General features: G+C 41.4%; 1 protein-coding gene across 1 annotated transcript in view; it reads left to right on the plus strand.

Moving 5' to 3' along the window:
- Window positions 1-11,311, plus strand: part of LOC121276775 (thioredoxin-like) — a 50,309-nt gene extending 38,998 nt beyond the window's left edge. The window contains exons 3-4 of the mRNA XM_041185319.1: window positions 5,600-5,665; window positions 11,249-11,311. Of these exons, the coding sequence (XP_041041253.1) occupies window positions 5,600-5,665; window positions 11,249-11,311 (129 nt within the window). The remainder of the gene's footprint in view (window positions 1-5,599; window positions 5,666-11,248) is intronic.
- Window positions 11,312-18,414: the final 7,103 nt, after the last annotated feature.

Consider the following 18,414-nt stretch of genomic DNA (forward strand, 5'->3'; position numbering starts at 1 on the left):
GAATCCGCATTCAAAATAGTTCAGGGGAATGTGCAGTCATACCCAGTGAAAGTCATGTTTGTAACTTTAAATATGGATTGCTCATATGGAAGCTTCTGGGTCTGCCTCCGTTTATTTAAAAATGGACAATGGGCTGTTACAACGGCTGCAAAGGGTGTCAAGTGACTTTTGCAACTTCAGCCTAGACAATCCATCTTCTGGAAAGTTCTGATCTGAATCATGCTGGGTGGAGGAGTCTCCCCTTGAATGGACGTGGCTAAACACTACAATCCTATGGAATTCACACCTGCCATTGTTTGAAGCTTAGTTAATGAACTCCTAGACTCTGTCTCCAGATTTGCAATATAACAAAGGAAAGCTAATGAGACCAGTTAGCCACAAGTTATATATCCATGGCTGTTGACCATGTGACTGAAACTGGTTCCCCGATACTGAAATCCTTTTATCCCAAAACTCAGACCTGGGGCTAGACTACAGAATAACACCGACAAGACAATGGTTCCAGAGAAAGGCTGTGCCACCTTCGCCTTAATAAGAGCATTAAAAGTCTTCCAAAGCTCTTGTGTTCACCTGTGAAGAAATTGAACCTGCTCATACAACAGCCACAAGTGCCTAACTTCAGGACCTGCTGAACATCTTTGTCATCAGGAAGCCTGCAGTAACACCGATATACAGCAACCTGAACCAATCAGAACTACAATTCCAAGAGTCGGGAGAAAAGTTTCGTCTGTCACTGGACTTGCAAAGACATATAAACTGTGAACTGTGCTTTTGGTTTGATATATGTAGAAGTGTACATTTAATCTGTTGAGTGTGTGACTGATGTAGCATTTAGATCATTCAGGATGAATGTGCAAATAAATGATCCCCTTTGTTTAAATCCACAGAAATCTGCTGCTGATATAATTTTTATATTGACCACACACTAACTGGGGTTTAGAAACTCATACACATCTACTTTAAAAAAAAAACACACAGATTGCAGACAGAAGGGAGTCAGGGTTTTGGTTGTGTCTCCTTCCCTGTCCATACAGTCAACGAGCTGCCTCCAAAATGCTTGGGCTCATGAAACCGAATTTCCATCATTCTTCAACTACAGTGATGGAAATGCTGCACCAGTTAGATCACACCTGCAGTACACCGTAGCTGCTTGGGGCCCTTATACAGCTTAAAAAACATTATGCTTCTTGAGAGAGCAACTCACTTTGATATCAGGTGTAATAATTTGTAACATTGTCTCTCCATTGGTCACGCTATCAGGCTGGCATAGTCTCCAGAACCAAAGGAAGGCCCACGGGATGACATGCCTCTATAAAATTTTGTACATTTAAATATTCCTAAGCAGTACATCAGCCCAATCGTATACACCCCAATGTGCTTCCTTTTCTAACACTTTTTTTCTTTTGCCTCTCCACCCAGAGCAATTAAAGATTAGAACAACCTTCTACAAACCTTAATCTCCACACCCTCAAAGGGCTCATTAGGAATATCTGCACTTTTTAAAATTAATGTGACCATCAACTTTGCTTATTGTGCAACTCCTGTGACAATTCTCTAGAAGACTATGGAGGGAAACCTTACCCAAATACAGAGAGTAACTGAAGCTTATTTGCAACTTAACCCTAATGTTACGAACTGATTAATTTAAACAGCTCTCATTTCTCCTCTCACCACCAAACAGAAAGGTGTTTGATTTGCTTCCCCCTTTAAAAGCATGGGCATATTTCCCAACCCCTTGGTTTTGGTATTATCCAATTTACTATTAATAACCCCACAGCAAACTTGAGATAGGATGAACTCAAAGGGTTACTTTATTTGCACACACTCAAATACAGGAAGAGGGTAGCAACATTGCCTTCTTTTCACTCATACATTAAAAGAGGGATAGAGAAAAGAATGATATACAGGGCAAAGACCACAGAGAAAAGAAATATTGCTTCCCATGAGTCCAGAATCAAATTCCAACGAGGTATCCCTTCACGGAGGTCCACAGGCTGAAACCTGATACTGTATCATTCACTTTTCCAGTAGAATTGACTACAAACAAGGAAAAAGGCACACAGAGATGGATCAGTCTTATAGGAGATGGTACAAGAGGTTCCAGCAGAAACAGCGTAGATGGGGGCCAGGTATTCAATCTGCGCTGCTGCTGCTTGTAGATGTTAAAATGGCTGAGTGAGTGGACAAAGATCTGGCAAATGGTGTTTAATGTGGGAAAATTTGAAGTTGTTCACTTTGGCAGGAAGAACAAAAAAAGAGTATTACTTAAATGGAGAACAGCTGCATAATTCCAAGGTGTAGTAGTATTCTACTACATGATTCACAAAAAGTTAGTATGCAGGTACAGCAAGTAATTAAGAAGGCTAATGGAATACTATCCTTTATTATGAAAGCAATCGAACATAAAAGTAGGGATGTTATGCTTCATGTATAAGAACATTGGTGCGACTGCATCTCAAATACTGTTTTGGTCTCCATACTCAAGGAAGGGTGCAAATGCATTGGAGGTGGTTCAGAGGAGGTTTACTAGATTGATATCTGGAATGAGTGCTTTGTCTTATAAGAAAAGGTTGGACAGACTGGGCTTATTTCCACTGGAGTTCAGAAGAATGAGGGGTAACTTGATTGAAGCATACAAGGTCCTGAAAAGTCTTGACAAGGTGGATGTGAAAAGGATGTTTCCTCTTGTGGGTGAGTCCAGAACTAGTGGTCACTATTTTAAAATTAGGGGTCATCCTTTTAGGACAGAGATGAGGATAAACTTTTTCTCTCAGAGGGTGGTAGAGGTGGGATCATTGAATATTTTTAAGGCAGAGGTAGACAGATTCTGGTTAGGCAAGGGAATCAGAGGTTATCGGGGATAGATGGGAATGTGAAATTCGAAACACAGCAGATTAGCCATGATCTTATTGAATGGCGGAGCAGACTTGACGTGCCAAGTGGTCTAATCCTGTTCCTATTTCTTATGTTTCTAACGTTTCTCATGGCAAAACTTAACTTTGCAGTACAGCAAGGCAAATATAACTGGTTCCATGAGCTGGATGTTCATGTCACATGATTCCCACCTCTCCACTCTGGCTTTGACAAAGGGTGTGTATCCCTTTGTCTGGGTCCCTGAGATTGTTAAATGTTCCAACCATTAAGACTTGAAAAGATGATTGCAGGGTTCTTTGTCCTAGCAGATGAATAGGCTCCGGGTTGGCCAGGCATTTGAAATGCAGATGGAACATTGTATAGTTCTCTTTGAATTTGGTCTCTGCAGCCCACAGGTGGTCATTACTCTCTCTTTGGAGATAATGAGGTGTAAGTTTCTGCGAAACTGCCCAGGTAGCTCCTTTTGTTCAAGGGTCACAGACAAACATAGCTTCAGCCATTTTAAGAGGTCATTGTCCAATTTTTAAAATTTTAGAAATTAGTCATGAGAAGATATCCTTATATATAAATGTCTCCAGTGCTAGCACTAAATATTGAGGCTGAGAATATTCACTCACTGGAGATTGTGAATATCTGATTCCATAAGTCATATGTTTTAGAAACTTAACTTATGTTTTTGATGTAACTTTCAGTGTGGATTGGATTTATTAAAAACATAGATAGGTGGAAACACTGGAAACTGGTAAACAAAAATCAGATGTATTAATTACCATTAATGGTACCCTTTGCTAATTTAATGAGGTCAGAGTTGAAAGTAGGAGATCCTAGCTTTGAAGCTTTGGTAGAGCCATGACATTTGCAGTTATTGTAAATGGGGATTTAAATTAATTCATGTAGTTCCCCAGATGAAAAGAAGCTAGAAGTAGTTTATCAACATGGGTGTTCCAGTGGTGGATGAAATGGCTTCTGCTCTGAAGCACTTGTACACAAAGGATGACATCATAAGTCACATGACTATGGCAAGCCAAGTGCACAAAGACCCTTCTCCAAACAATGGGGGTTTTACAATGAGGCCAGCAAGTCTGGAGATCAGACAATCTTATCCATTAGAGATATTCATGTGGATCATAGAATCAAAGTTATACTGAAGGTAAAAATATTAATTTTCTGATGGCAGCATGCCGTTGCCAAAGAGGTGGGCTGTGGTAGATTAGGCCCATTCTTTTATAATATATATATGTCTGTGATTTTGGTCATGGAAGGTAGTCTGCATTTAGCTTTGAAACACTCAGCTTGGTTGGTCAGCAAAAGCTGGGACTAGGAGTATAGAGGCCATTTGAAACACTAAGCAAGAATACAGTGGAACCTAACACTTGAACAGAGGAATTCACAGCTTTGAGACCTTAAAACAAATGTAGAGTCAAAAGTGCATAAAAATATTGTACCTCCAGCAATAGCTGGAATACTGAGCAGAATTGAAATGAATTCTGGAGATCTGTGACACATCCTTGGGTTTGTCCCAGAAGAAGTGAATGAAACTTTTGAAGATTCATATAAAGTATAAGGAAACTCTTATTGGGGTGCTGGGGATGGTGTGGTGGTAGTGGGTGGAGTAAAAAGTAGAACTGCGTTTATAGCATGAGTCTTTATGAATGATATTAAGTTAGCGGTCGTTGCTTTGTTTAATTTCTCTTTACATACAGTAAAGGTTGCTTTCATTTAAAAACATTAAATCTTGTGGTATAATTCTTTCAGCTAATCACTGGGTGTTCAAATTTCTCTAAACATTAAGACTTTTTTATTCTTTAATGGGATGTGGGCATTGCTGGCAATGCCAGCATTTGTTGCCCATCCTTAATTGCCCTTGAACTGAGTGGCTTACTAGGCCATTTCAGAGGGCAGTTAAGAGTCAACCACATTGCTGTGGGTCTGGAGTCACATGTAGGCCAGACCAAGTAAGGATGGCAGATTTCCTTCCCTAAAGGGCATGAGTGAACTAGATGGATTTTTACAACAATCGATAGTAGTTTCAAGGCCACCATTACCAAGACTAGCTTTCAATTTTTGTTTTTACTTCAATTGATTGAATTCAAATTCCACCAGTTTCCAGGGTGGGATCCAAAATTGTGTCTCCAGGGTATTAGGCTCTGAATTAATAATCCAGTGACGTTGCCACTAGTCAACATCTCCCTCAATCCTGCTCACTGGGATCATAGCACCGGCCAAGTGTAATGTGGAAGGAGGGGAATAAAACACTCCATTTGCAAACATTAACATCGGAAGAAACAACTTACGCTTGTATAAAGCTTTGCATGAGCCCAGGACATCCAACAGCACTCAATAGCTACCTAGAGTATATTTGAAGTATAGTCACTGTTAGTATACTGGGTAATGTGCTTACCAATTTCTGCACAGCAAGGTTCCACAAACAACAATGAAATGAATGACCAGATAATCTATCAGAGGTATTGTTGCGTGACAAATGTTGGCCCAGGCACTGGGACATGTAGATCTCTTTGAAAAGGAAAGAAGGACCTCTTTCAGAGCTGCACTCAGCTAATGAATGAAGACTATTTAAATAATATGGGAAGCAAGAAGAGGGACATTGAGATTAGCATAGTTTGTTCAGATGGAGAAACAGCACTAGGACAGATTTGATTTTTGGATTGGCTCCTTTCTGTGCTGTAATCTTCTATAATTGTATTTGTTTGTTTATCCCCTTTAGGACATGGCTGCAGAATGTCATATCAGTGCTGTGCCAACATTCCATTTTTATAAGAATGGAAAGAAGGTACAGTGATGGTATTTTAGACTTGTAAATTAATCACACTTCCTCTGAGTCTTAGCTGACTTGTCTCCTTTTCATGTGGAGACATTGGGTTAATTCAGGATTCTACCCAGGATTGCTGTGTGCCCAGGGAATGCCATGCTCTAAGGGAACACAAACCATCATTACTGCATCTTTTGATCAATGGTCCCTTCCAGTGTGAGCCTGATTTTAAACAACATTGACTCTGATATGATTTTAATCCTGCTTTAGAAATTTGAGGATGGTATATTATGATTGAATAAATTGGTGCATCAGACTTTGGTAAAAGTGGAGGCATTTTATTTTTAGGGAGTTAAGAATGCCACTCTGTCAAGAGACAAGCAGGGAATCCCCAGGGGTCCTGGTGTTGGGGTGTGGGGTGGAGTGTAGAGCAATTGGATGCCTGTGGTGGATAGGAGACAGTTATTGTATCGTAAAGTTTAAGTTGACTTTGGAAAAGGACAAAGAACAATCTAGAGTAAGAATAATTAACTGGGGGAAAGCCACCTTCAATAGGGTAAGAATGGATCTGGACCAAATGAATTGGAATCAAAGTTTGGCAGGAAAAATGGTCACTGAAAAATGGGCTAGTTTCAAAGAAGAGTGAGTTTGGGCACTTTGTCAAAGTATATTCCATGAAGGGGAAAGGTAGGGCAAACAAATCCAGAGCTCCCTGAATGACAAAAGAGATAGAGATTAAAATGAAGAAGAAAGTTTGCCTATTGGCAGAGGTCAGCTGGATAATACACTGAAGAACCAGGTTGAATATAGGAAGTTCAAAGGGGAAGTGAGAAGGTAAAGAAGAAAAGCAAAGAGGGAGTATAAAGTGGGACTAGCAGCTAACATAAAGGGGAACCCCAAAGTCTTCTATAGGTGTATAAATAGTACAAATGTGGTAAAAGGAGGAGTAGAGTCAATTAAGGACCAATAAGGGGATTTACACAAGGAGGCAGGGGGAATAGCTGAGGTATTAAATGAATATTTTGCATCTGTCTTTACCAAGGAAGAAAATACCCAGACCACTGTGAAAAGAGGTAATTAATAAACTAAAAGGATTTAAAATTGATAGGGAAGAGGTATTAGATAGGCTATCTGTACTTAAAGTTGACAAGGCACCAGAACCAGATCAGATGGATCTAAGGATACTGAAGGAAGTGAGTGGAAATTGCAGAGGCCTTGGCCTTCATTTTCCAGTCTTCCTTAGACTTGGGTGGTGCCAGAGAACTGGAGAATTGAAAATGTTACACCCTTGTTCAAAAAAAAAGTGTAAAGATAAGCCCAGCAACTATAGGCCAGTCAGTTTAACTTCAGTAGTGGGGAAACTTCTAGAAACAATAATTCAGGACTAAACTAATAGACACATGGACAAATACAGGTTAATTAAGGTAAGCCAGCACGATCTGTTAAGGGAAAATCATGTTTAACTAACCTGCTGGATTTTTTTTGAAGGGATAACTGAAAGGGTTGATGAGGGTAATGCTGTTTATGTGGTATACATGGACTTGAAAAAGGCATTTTATAAAATGCCGCACAAAAAAGTTGTGAGCAAAGTTAGCTCATGGAATGAAAGGGACAGTAGTAACATGGATAGGAAATTGGCTGGGTGACAGAAAGCAGTAGTGGTTAATGGATGTTTTTCAGACTGGAGGAAGGTTTGTAGCGGAACAGTCAGCGTTGGGACACTTGCTCTTCCTGATATTAATGACCTAGACCTTGGTGCGTAGGGCACAATTTCAAAACTTGCAGGTGATACGAAACTTGGAAGCATTGTGAACTGTGAGGAGGATAGTGTAGAACTTCAAAAGAACATAAGCAAGTTGGTGGAATGGACGGAGAGGTGGCAGATGAAGTTCAATCCGGAGAAATGTGAAGTGATTCATTTTGGTGAACTTGGAGAGACTATATAAAGGGTAGAATTCTAAAGGGTGTGCTGGAGCAGAGGGGCCTGGGTGTATATGTGCATAAGTCAATGAAAGTGGTAGGACAGGTTTATAGAGTAGTTAATAAGTATATACATCCTAGGTTTTACTAAAAGGTGCGTAGAGTACAAGGGCAAGGAGGTTATGTTGAACCTGTATAAGACATTATTTCAGTCTCACCTGAAGTATTGCGTTCAGTTCTGGGTGCCACACTTTAGGAAAGATGTGAATGCATTGGAGAGAGCAGAGAAAAGATTCATGAGAATGATTCCATAAGACCATAAGACATAGAAGCAGAAATTAGGCCATTCGGCCCATCGAGTCTGCTCTGCCATTCAATCATGGCTGATAAGTTTCTCAACCCGATTCTCCCACCTTCTCCCCGTAACGTTTGATCCCCTTACCAATCAAGAACCTATCTATCTTGGTCTTAAATACACTCAATGGCCTGGCCTCCACAGCCTTCTGTGGCAATGAATTCCATAAATTCACCACTCTCTGGCTAAAGAAGTTTCTCCTCATCTCTGTTCTAAAAGGTCTTCCCTTTACTCTGAGGCTGTGCCCTCGGGTCCTCGTCTCTCCTACTAATGGAAACATCTTCCCCATATCCACTCTATCCAGGCCTTTCAGTATTCGGTAAGTTTCAATCAGATCCCCCCTCATCCTTCTAAACTCCATCGAGTATAGACCCAGAGTCCTCAAACGTTCCCCATATGTTAAGCCTTTCATTCCTGGGATCATTCTCATGAACTTCCTCTGGACCCTCTCCAGGGCCAGCACATCCTTCCTGAGATACGGGGCTCAAAAATTGCTCACAATATTCTAAAATGTGGTCTGACCAGAGCCTTATAAAGCCTCAGCAGCATATCCCTGCTTTTATATTCTAGTCCTCTCGAAATAAATGCCAACATTGCATTTGCCTTCCTAACCACCGACTCAATCTGCAAGTTAACCTTAAGAGAATCCTGGACTAGGACTCCCAAGTCCTTTTGCACTCCAGATTTCTGAATTCTCTCCCCATTTAGAAACTAGTCTATGCCTCTATTCTTCCTACCAAAGTGCATGACCTCACACTTCCCCACATTGTATTCCATCTGCCACTTCTTTGCCCATTCTCCTAACCTGTCCAAATCCTACTGCAGCCTCCCCGCTTCCTCAGTGCTACCTGTCCCTCCACCTATTTTTGTATTAGCTGCAAACTTAGCCAGGATGCCGTCAGTTCCTTCATCTAGATCATTAATGTATAAAGTAAAAAGTTGTGGTCCCAACACTGACACCGGCGGAACTCCACTGGCCGCCATCCTGAGAAGGACCCCCTTATCCCCACTCTCTGCCTCCTGCCAGACAGCCAAACTTCTATCCATGCTAGTACCTTGCCTCTAACACCATGGGCTCTTATTTTACTGAGCAGCCTCCTGTGCGGCACCTTGTCAATGGCCTTCTGGAAGTCCAAGTAGATAACATCCATTGGCTCTCCTTTGTCTAACCCACTCGTTACCTCCTCAAAGAATTCTAACAGATTTGTCAGGCTTGATCTCCCTTTGATGAAACCATGCTGACTTTGCCCAATTTTACCATGCACTTCCAAGTATTCTGAAATCTCATCCTTAATAATGGACTCTAAAATCTTACCAATGACCGAGGTCAGGCTAATCGGCCTGTAATTTCCTGTCTTTTGCCTCACTCCCTTCTTAAACAGGGGGGGTTACATTAACAATTTTCCAGTCCTCTGGGACCCTCCCTGACTCCAGTGATTCCTGAAAGATCACCACTAATGCCTCCAATATCTCTTCAGCTATCTCGTTCAGAACTCTGGGGTGTAATCCATCTGGTCAAGGTGATTTATCCACCTTCAGACCTTTCAGTTTTCCTAGCACCTTCTCCTTGGTAATGGCCACCAAACTGACCTCTGCCCCCCAACTCTCTTGAACTTTGGGGATGTCACTTGTGTCTTCCACAGTAAAGACTGACACAAAGTACCTCTTCAGTTCCTCCGCCATTTCTTTGTTCCCCACTACTACTTCTCCAGCATCATTTTCCAGCAGCCCAATGTCCACTTTTGCCTCTCTCTTACCCTTTATATATTTAAAAAAAACTCTTGCAATCTTCTTTTATATTACTGGCTAGTTTACCCTCATATTTAATCTTCTCCCGCCTTATTTCTTTTTTAGTTGTCCTCTGTTGGTCTTTGTAGGCTTCCCAATCCCCTGGTTTCCCACTGCTCTTTGCTGCATTGTATGCTTCCTCTTTGGCTTTTATGCTGTCCCTGACTTCCCTTGTTAGCCATGGTTCCCTCGTCCTCCCTTTAGTATGCTTCTTCTTCCTATGGATGAATTTTTGCTGTGTCTCCCAAATTACTCCCAGAAACTCCTGCCATTGCTGTTCCACTGTCTTTCCTGCTAGGCTCATCTCCCAGTCAATTCTGGCCAGCTCCTCCCTCATGCCTCTGTACTTGTCTTTATTCAACTGTAATACTGTTACATCTGATTCCAGCTTTTTCCTCTCAAATTACAGGGTAAATTCTATCATATTATGGTCACTTCCTCCTAAGGGTTCCTTCACCTTTAGCTCCCTTATCAAATTCCAGAGATGAAGAACTTCAGTTATGAAGACAGATTGGAGAAGTTGGGGCTGTTTTCCTTGGAGAAGAGAAGGTTGAGAGGGGATTTGATTGAGGTATTCAAAATCATGAAGAGTCTGAACAGAGTAGACAGGGAGAAACTGTTCCCAGTTATGAAAGATTCACGATTTCCACCCCTATATACGTGTGCATTAATCTTTGAAGGTGGTGCGACATATTGAGAGAGTGATTAGCAAAGCAGATGGGATCTTGGGATTCATAAGTAGAAACATTGGCCAGAATTTTCCAGCTCCTCATGCTAGTGAGATCTCCCAGTCCGACTGATGTGAACAGAGATTTCAATGGCTCACCAGCCCCACCATGGAGGAACCCCCGGCGGAGTTGGGGGGTGGGGGGAGGCTGGAAAATTCCAGCCATTGAGTACAAAAGCAGGGAAGTTGTGCTGAATCTTTATAAAGTTATAGTTAGGCCCCAGTTGGAGTATGGTGTCCAGTTCTAGTCGCCACACTTCAGGGAAGACGTGAAGGTCCTTGAGAAGGTGCAGAGGAGATTTACCAGAATGGTTCTGGAGGTGGGTGAAGGGGTGAGGAGATTTAGTTACCAGTTTAGGTTGGAAAGGCTCAGGTTGTTCTCCTCAGGGTGAAGGAGATTGAGGAGAGATTTGATAGAGGTGTATGACATGACTAGATCAGATAAACAAAGAAAAACTCTTCCATTAGATGATAATGTGAGGTGACGCAGTTAACATTTTGGGTCAAGAGATGCAGGAGGAATGTGAGGAAAAACTGTTTTACACAGTGAGTGGGAAAGGCCTGGAACTGATGGCCCACGAGGGTGGTGAAAGCGGAGATGATCATTGATTTCCAACGGAAATTGGATGGTCACTTGAGGGATATGAAGTAGCAGGGTTATGGAATCACGCAGGGGAGTGGGAATGACCTGGATAGCTCCTAAGGGAGCTGGCATGGACTCAATGGACTGACTGGCCATTTTCTATAAGAGATTTCTTAGACAGAACATCCAGTTCTCTCTTAACCAGTTTAATTTATCAATTTGTCTTTTCAGGCAGCTGGAATTCTTGGAGCAAGTGAGAACCATTTGAAAGAAAAAATCGAAGCATTGCAGTGATCCATTTGATGTCCCATCTTAAATTTCTCCAATCTTTTGCTGAGATGCTGATTAGGAGTAAAATGCAAATTAAGTGATAATTCTATGTTCATCAAACCAAGTTTATATAAAATACTAAATGTGTTGGTGTAAAAGATGTTTCTTTTGTGTGAATTGTGGAAAAATGACACTAAGTGTTATAAAGGCACATCCTCAAAACTTTGATCACCTGCCTACTGAGAGGGATGAGAGGAAAGCAGCAGATTTCTGCTGTGTGGTCACTTCCTGTTAATGACAAACACGATAAGATTTTCTCCAGCTCACGCTTTACAGTGAAGCAGGAAGCCCTTTCAAGAATGCAAATAGAATTTAGCAGGAAATTGGTTAATAGTGAGGTGATGCTCAGTCTTCAAAGCCAACTGTCATCAAAACACTCTGGGTACATCTGGACCAGATCATCCTTGCTTCCAATCAGTGGGTGCTTTTCAATGGCTGTGCTACCTTAACCTTCAATGCAGCCATCTTCATCTCATCGTTTACTGATCAGCTGCTGCTCTTCAGAACTGCTCAACCCCAGGATAGCTGGGCCATCTTTCAGTGATGTAGAACATACAGTTAACACCTTTCCCTTTTCCCTTTGATTTGGCTGTTCCTATCTGTCAAATCTCAGTTCCCTCCATTTGCTGTTAACGTGACAATTGCTGAGTTTCAGAGTGCCTTTCCTTAGGTACCCATTTTCTTTCAAATTTTCAGGGAAGATTTTGTCTAATCTGAATGTCCAGCTTCAGAATTATGGTTATGGAATTTTCTAATCCTCTTCCTTATTGAAATTGTTGTGACTTTCATTCCTCTGGGATCTGTCACATCCAGCCATTTCATGCAGTTGTATGGTCCCTATGTCTATTGTGTCCTCAAACTCATTGTCATCTTCTAGGGAATGGACTTTTTGGTTTCCCTGTTACGCTGTCTCTGACTCTTACTATTTTCTTCCTTTGTTCGACACATCTTTTTTCAGTGATTGGTTTTCCAATAGGCTCTGCAGTTTGATCCATATGCAGGATATTACTTTCTGTCTGTGCTTATTGACATATCTTGCACATCTTTCTCTCTGTCTGGTGTACTTCTTATGCTGCTTTTTCACTGCATCAACCCTGCTGCCTTTCTACTGACTCATCTGAAGGCTAGCCATTTGGATGGTCAGCGTCTTCGCCTGTCTACTCATGGCTTCATGTGCTCTGGCAGTGTCTACAGCCTGTGATATTGTGAGCGTGTCCTTTCCAATCAATTCTACTGGTACTTCAGGGTTTGCAGAGTCCCAAATGAGTTGATCTAGCAGCCTTTCATCTGTATCCTTAAATTTATATTTTCTGGCTGCATTTTTCAGTCCTGTTATGAAATTGTCAACGGGCTCACCTGGTTCCTGTGTCAGGCCTTGAAATTCATAGCAATTGATCCAATGATTTGACTTTGGCCAGAGGCATGTGCTCAATTTTTCAAATATTTTGTCTGGGTTTCTGCTGTCTTCACTTAGCTCCCAGCAATTAAAAAAATCTTTCCTGATGTCAAAAGGATGTAACTGACCCTTTCTTCTTCACTAGTGCTATTTAGACAGATACTGGATGTCATTCCACCCTTCTGTTTAAAACTTCTCAAAGATCTCTATGACAACATCAGCCTCCCAATTCATCATGAGCTAGAGCCGTGTCCTTATCGCTGTGGTGGCCATTTTTAACATGATTCACTCAGGCTTTTTTTCTCTCTCTGGCACTAATTTGGTTTGATTTTACATTCTAATTTAACACTAAATTCATTTTAAATGTTTTGGGATTTTGCTCACCTGCTGCCACCATGTTACATCTTCTTGTTCCCATAAGTTTGAAATAATCACTTTGGAAGTCGATGCTGAAGATTCAGTGAGTGTATTTCTTCCATCGCTCCATGAGGTTGGTGGACTGACACATTGTTACTCAACACATGACTGCAGTGCATCAGTGAATGTGGCACCCCAGGGTATATACTCAGATGAATAATTAGTTCTCGCTCTTTACTAATAGTGTAATACTATAACAGGAAACACTTCTAAACACAATCATCTCTGTCGCAGGACGTTTCTGCAAGAGTTCTCCGGATAGTATCCTAGGGCCAACCATCTTCAGCTGCTTTATCAATGATCTTCTCCCCGTCGTGAGGTCAGAAATGGGGATGTTCACTGATGAATGCACAATGTTCTGCACCATTCCTGAATCCTCAGATATTAAAGTAGTCCATGTCCCTATGCAGTAAGACTGGGATAAGGTTCAGGTTTCGACTGATAAGTGGCAAGTAAAATTCACACCACACAAGTGCCAGACAAAGACCATCTCTAACAAGAGGGAATCTAACCACCTCCCTTTGACATTCAATGACATCACTATTACTGAATTTCCCACCATCAATATCCTGGGGGTTATCATTGACCAGAAACAAAACTGCACTAGCCATATAAATACTGTGACTAAAGGGCAGGTCAGAGACTGGGAATTCTGTGGCAAGTATCTCACGTCGTGTCTCCCCAAAGCCTGTCCACCATCTACAAGGCACAAGTTTGGAGTGTGGTAAAATACTCTCAATTTGCCTGGATGAGTGCAGTTCCAACAACACTCAAGAAGCCCAACACCATGTAGCACAAAGCAGCTCCCTCCATCGCTGGCATTTTAAAGCTTTTTAAAAACTTTTTCAGCCTACCGGGGCACCTGCCTTCCTCAACAGTGGCCACTGCTCCTGGTGGTTCTGTTGAGGCTCCTGAGCTGCCAGCCCTTTGATTGGTGCTGTCTGATCGTAGTATCACATCCAACTTTAGGCATTATGTTCTGTGTATTGCAGGCTTGGGCTAGTTGAGTATGGTCTGTACTCCACCTATTGCAATCAGCTGCAGGGACATGCTGTTTGATATGATGCACCAGTCTTTGGGCGTATGTACCTAACATCACACCAGCACTGAAATTCATTTACCACATTACTCATTTGTGTGGTAGGCAGAATGTCTTTTTTACCTCTACCTGCCTCATATCCCTTAGTCACGTACGCAAGTTACCATTATCCATTGAATACCATGTATTTTAAAAGTCCATATGTACAACATCTACCAATGGATTTACCATTATGTGTTCTTCATATATCATTCTGTCTTAGTTATGTGTATATCCAATTGAACCCGAGTCTAGGTCATTTATATATAAAACACTCAATTTTAGCACCTACAAGGTACAAGTCAAGAGTTTGATGGAATATTCTCCACTTGCCTGGACAAGTGCAGCTCCAACAACGCTCAGGATGCTCGACACCATCCAGGACAAAGCAGTCCACTTAACTGGCACCACATCCACCATCTTAACCAGGTTCACAGTGGCAGCAGTTTTTACCAACTACAAGATTTACAGCAGCAACTCACCAAAGGCTCCTTCAACAGCACTGTCCAAACCCATGGCCTCTACTGCCTAGAAGGATAAGGACAGCGGGTGCATTGGACCTGCAAGTTCCCCTCCAAGTTAAACACTATCCTGCCTTGGGAAATATATTGCATTCCTTCACTGTTGCTGGGTTGAATTCCTGGAACTTCCTCCCTAACAGCACTGTGGACTGCACCAGTTCAAGAAGGCAGCTCACCAGTTTCTTCTCAAGGGCAATTAAGGATGGGCAATAAATGTTGACTAAGCCTTTGACATCTACATCCCATGACTGAATTTAAAAAATTTACGTGTACACCATTCAGTTTTTGTTCTTTGAATACCATTCAGTCTAAGTTAACTGTGTATCATTCAATCAGTAGTTTAATGCTATGCTAGAATCATCAGCTCAATTTATGCAATACTTTAAAACAATACTTTAGTGAAACTTGTAGATAACAAGTGATTTCACTGTTTGCATTTTTGCACAGCACAAGGTACTCTGCAAGGTGCTGTAGATGAAAAACTAGGTTAAAAGATGGAAAATCTGTCAACATTTTCCCAAAATATTCTGTAGATTGGCTTTAACCAAAAAGCTGTGTGAGATTAAACTAACAAAATTAATTCATTTCAGCCAACTCGTTATATCACCATAGCATCCATTCAACTAGAAGCTAGCATTGAATTATTTCCGCCATCTACAAGGGGTCGATTTCTATGGAAACAACCACTACATCAGGGAACATCTGTGTTTAATGAATAGGTTCTGATCTTGCTGTATTAATAAGGTTGCTTTGATTCATCAATGGGTATCCCATGCTAATGGTACCTGTGAACATCAAAGCCTCAGCTAACTGATGATGTTTCCATGGAAATTAGGACATTGCAACAGCACCCATGCAGTTAGTGCACATATATTAATAGAGGATTATCTAAACAGCTAGCTCTGAATTCAATCATAGAGCTTCTAATTTAAATGATTCTCTTTTGTTTTGTAGCTCTGTTGACTATCTGAATAGATTATAGGTGAATGTTTAAGATGGTGGCAGTCCAAGGCAACCACAGCTGTGCTTTCCAGTTCCAGCAACTTTGGCTCAGACTTGTTCAGCCAGAGCTCATAGTGTGGGACATCAGAGCATTTTCTTCCAGGAGGCAGTCACATCTGTCACGAAACTATCATATTTTTCATAATATTATTGTGAGATATTTTAAAGTAGGATATTATAAAGTAGGATATTTGTGTGTGTGTGTGTATGTGCGTGTGTGTGTGTGGATGGTCTTGTGTGTGTCTGTTTTAATTAAATTAGAGGTGGAGAGACTGCAAAGTTGAAATTATCAAGAGTTAGGTGTAAAAAGACCATCTGAAATGTTAATGAGTGAGCTAGGATAAAGTCAGCAGATAGGGTGTGAATGAAATTTGCATTTTTAATTAAGGGGAAAAGTGGATTTTCAAAGAGAAATAAGATTTTTACGACTGGCAAGATAAATAGGGCAAGGGTATATACTCAGCCAGTGACTTTGATCAACAGGGTTGAGGTACTTGCTATCTGTGTGGATCAGAATGAGGACTGCAGAGTGGATGGGCAAACTGACCATGGTGCAGGAAGGCATTCAAGAGGGGGAAGATAAAAAGAATAGGGGACAGTACGATCAGGGATATTCTGTTCTCTGCAGCCGCAATCAGGAATTGCTTCCCGGTGCCAGGGTTAAAGACATCTCCTCACAGCTGTAGACAAACTTATGAGAGGAGGAGGATCCAGTTGACGTGGTCCATTTAAGAGCCAACAACATGGTTGTTCTGCTGCGAGAGCTTAACACAGAACCTCAAACGTAATAATCCTTGGATTGTTTGCATGAGCCATGCACCAGGTGGCATAGGGTCAAGCAGACTGCAGACTAAAACAGGTGACTCAAAAAGTGGTGTGGGAAGAAGGGGTTTCAATTCGTAGGGCTCTGGCACTGGTACTGGGGGAAGAGGGAGCTGTTCCACTGGATTGGGCTCCACTTAAACCAGGCTAGGATCAGTATCCTGATGAATCATATAACCAGGGCTGGGAATAGGTCTTCAAACTAAAGAGGGGTCAGTTGAAGGGAGATTTAAAACCTAAAGAGAAACGGTGAGGCAACAGAGCAGTGCAACGATTAGAGTAAAGCCAAGCCATGGGGGACCAGAAGGGACAAAAGACTTAACAGTAATAGTGCATCAGAGAATAAGGTCCATGTAAAGAGTAATGGTAAAAAATTGAAAATAAGGCTCTTTATTATATTAGAAGGCATTCATAATAGGAAAATGAGCTAGCAGCACAAATAGAGATAAATGGTTTGGATCTAATTGCCATTGTAGAGACATGATTGGGAAATTAATATTAATTAATATTCCAATCAATTAATATTCCAGGGTATGCAACAATTGGAAAAGACAAAGAGATTGGAAAAAGCAGCAGCAGTAACCTTCTCATAAAGGATGACATAAGGACAGTTGTAAAAAAGAATCTAGGTTTCGATGATCAGGAAATAGAACCAGTATGGGTGGAGATTAGGAATAACACTGGTGGGAATACTGTTAGATGGAGTATTAATAAGAAATAATTGAAGTTTGTTAGCCTGACATCAGTCATTGGGAAAATGCTGGAATCTATTATTAAGGAAGTCTTAAAAATGCACTTAGAAAAATCATAGTATGATCAGGCAGAGTCAACATGGTTTTTTTTTTACGAAAGGGAAATCATGTTTGACAAATTTATTAGTTTTTTGAGGGTATAACTATTAGGGTACATAAAAGGGAATCAGTAGATATGGTGTACTTGGATTTCTATTTAATTAGGTGCCACACAAAAGGTTAAGAGATAAAGGCTATGGTGTTGGACTAATACATTAGCACGAATAGCATACTGTAATGGACAGAAAACAGAGTAGTGATAAACAGGGCAGTTTCAATTTGGAAAGCTGGAACTAGTGGAGAGTCGCAATGATTAATGCTGGGACCTCAACTATTTACAATCTATGGGCAGAATTTTCTGCCTGTCAGGCAGGTGGGCCTGACCCAATTTCCGGCGGGCGGGGTGCCGATCCCCGCAGGAGAAGTGGGCTGTGCTGCCATTTTACATGGGCGGGCCAATTAAGAGTGCAAAAGAGCGCAGATTTCCCCGAGGCTAAGTGCTGTCTCAGGGAGATTGCTTCCACACTGAAAAATATTAAAAATAGAAAAAAATTCCCTAACATGTCCTGCTCATGTGACAATGTTACACGAGATGGGACATGTTCATAATTTAAATAATAACTTTATTAAAATTGTTAAAACCCTGCATGAAACTTCATCCCGCCGGTGGATGAGGTTTTATGTTTTTTCTATTCCCCGTCGGGGCTCCTGGCCTGCCCAACAACCTTAAGGTTGGACGGGCAGGTCCATTAATTGTTTCAATGGTCCTGTCAATGGCCTCAACATTATCCCATGTCATTTTACGCAGTGGCAAGTGGGCCCCACCCCCGCTCGCTGACAGCAAAACTCTGCCCTATGTTAATGACAGACAAAGAGTCCTAGAGTAAAATATCCAAGTTTGCTGACAACACAGAGCTAAGTGGGAATGTGAGCTGTGAGAACACAAAGAGGCTGAAAGATATAAGGTTAATTGAGTGGGTGACAGATGGAGCATAATGAGGGAAAGTGTGAGGTTATTCACTTTCGTTATGAGAATAGAG

This window comes from Carcharodon carcharias, chromosome 4 (genome assembly GCF_017639515.1).
Source record: "Carcharodon carcharias isolate sCarCar2 chromosome 4, sCarCar2.pri, whole genome shotgun sequence".
NCBI classification, from domain to species: domain Eukaryota; kingdom Metazoa; phylum Chordata; class Chondrichthyes; order Lamniformes; family Lamnidae; genus Carcharodon; species Carcharodon carcharias.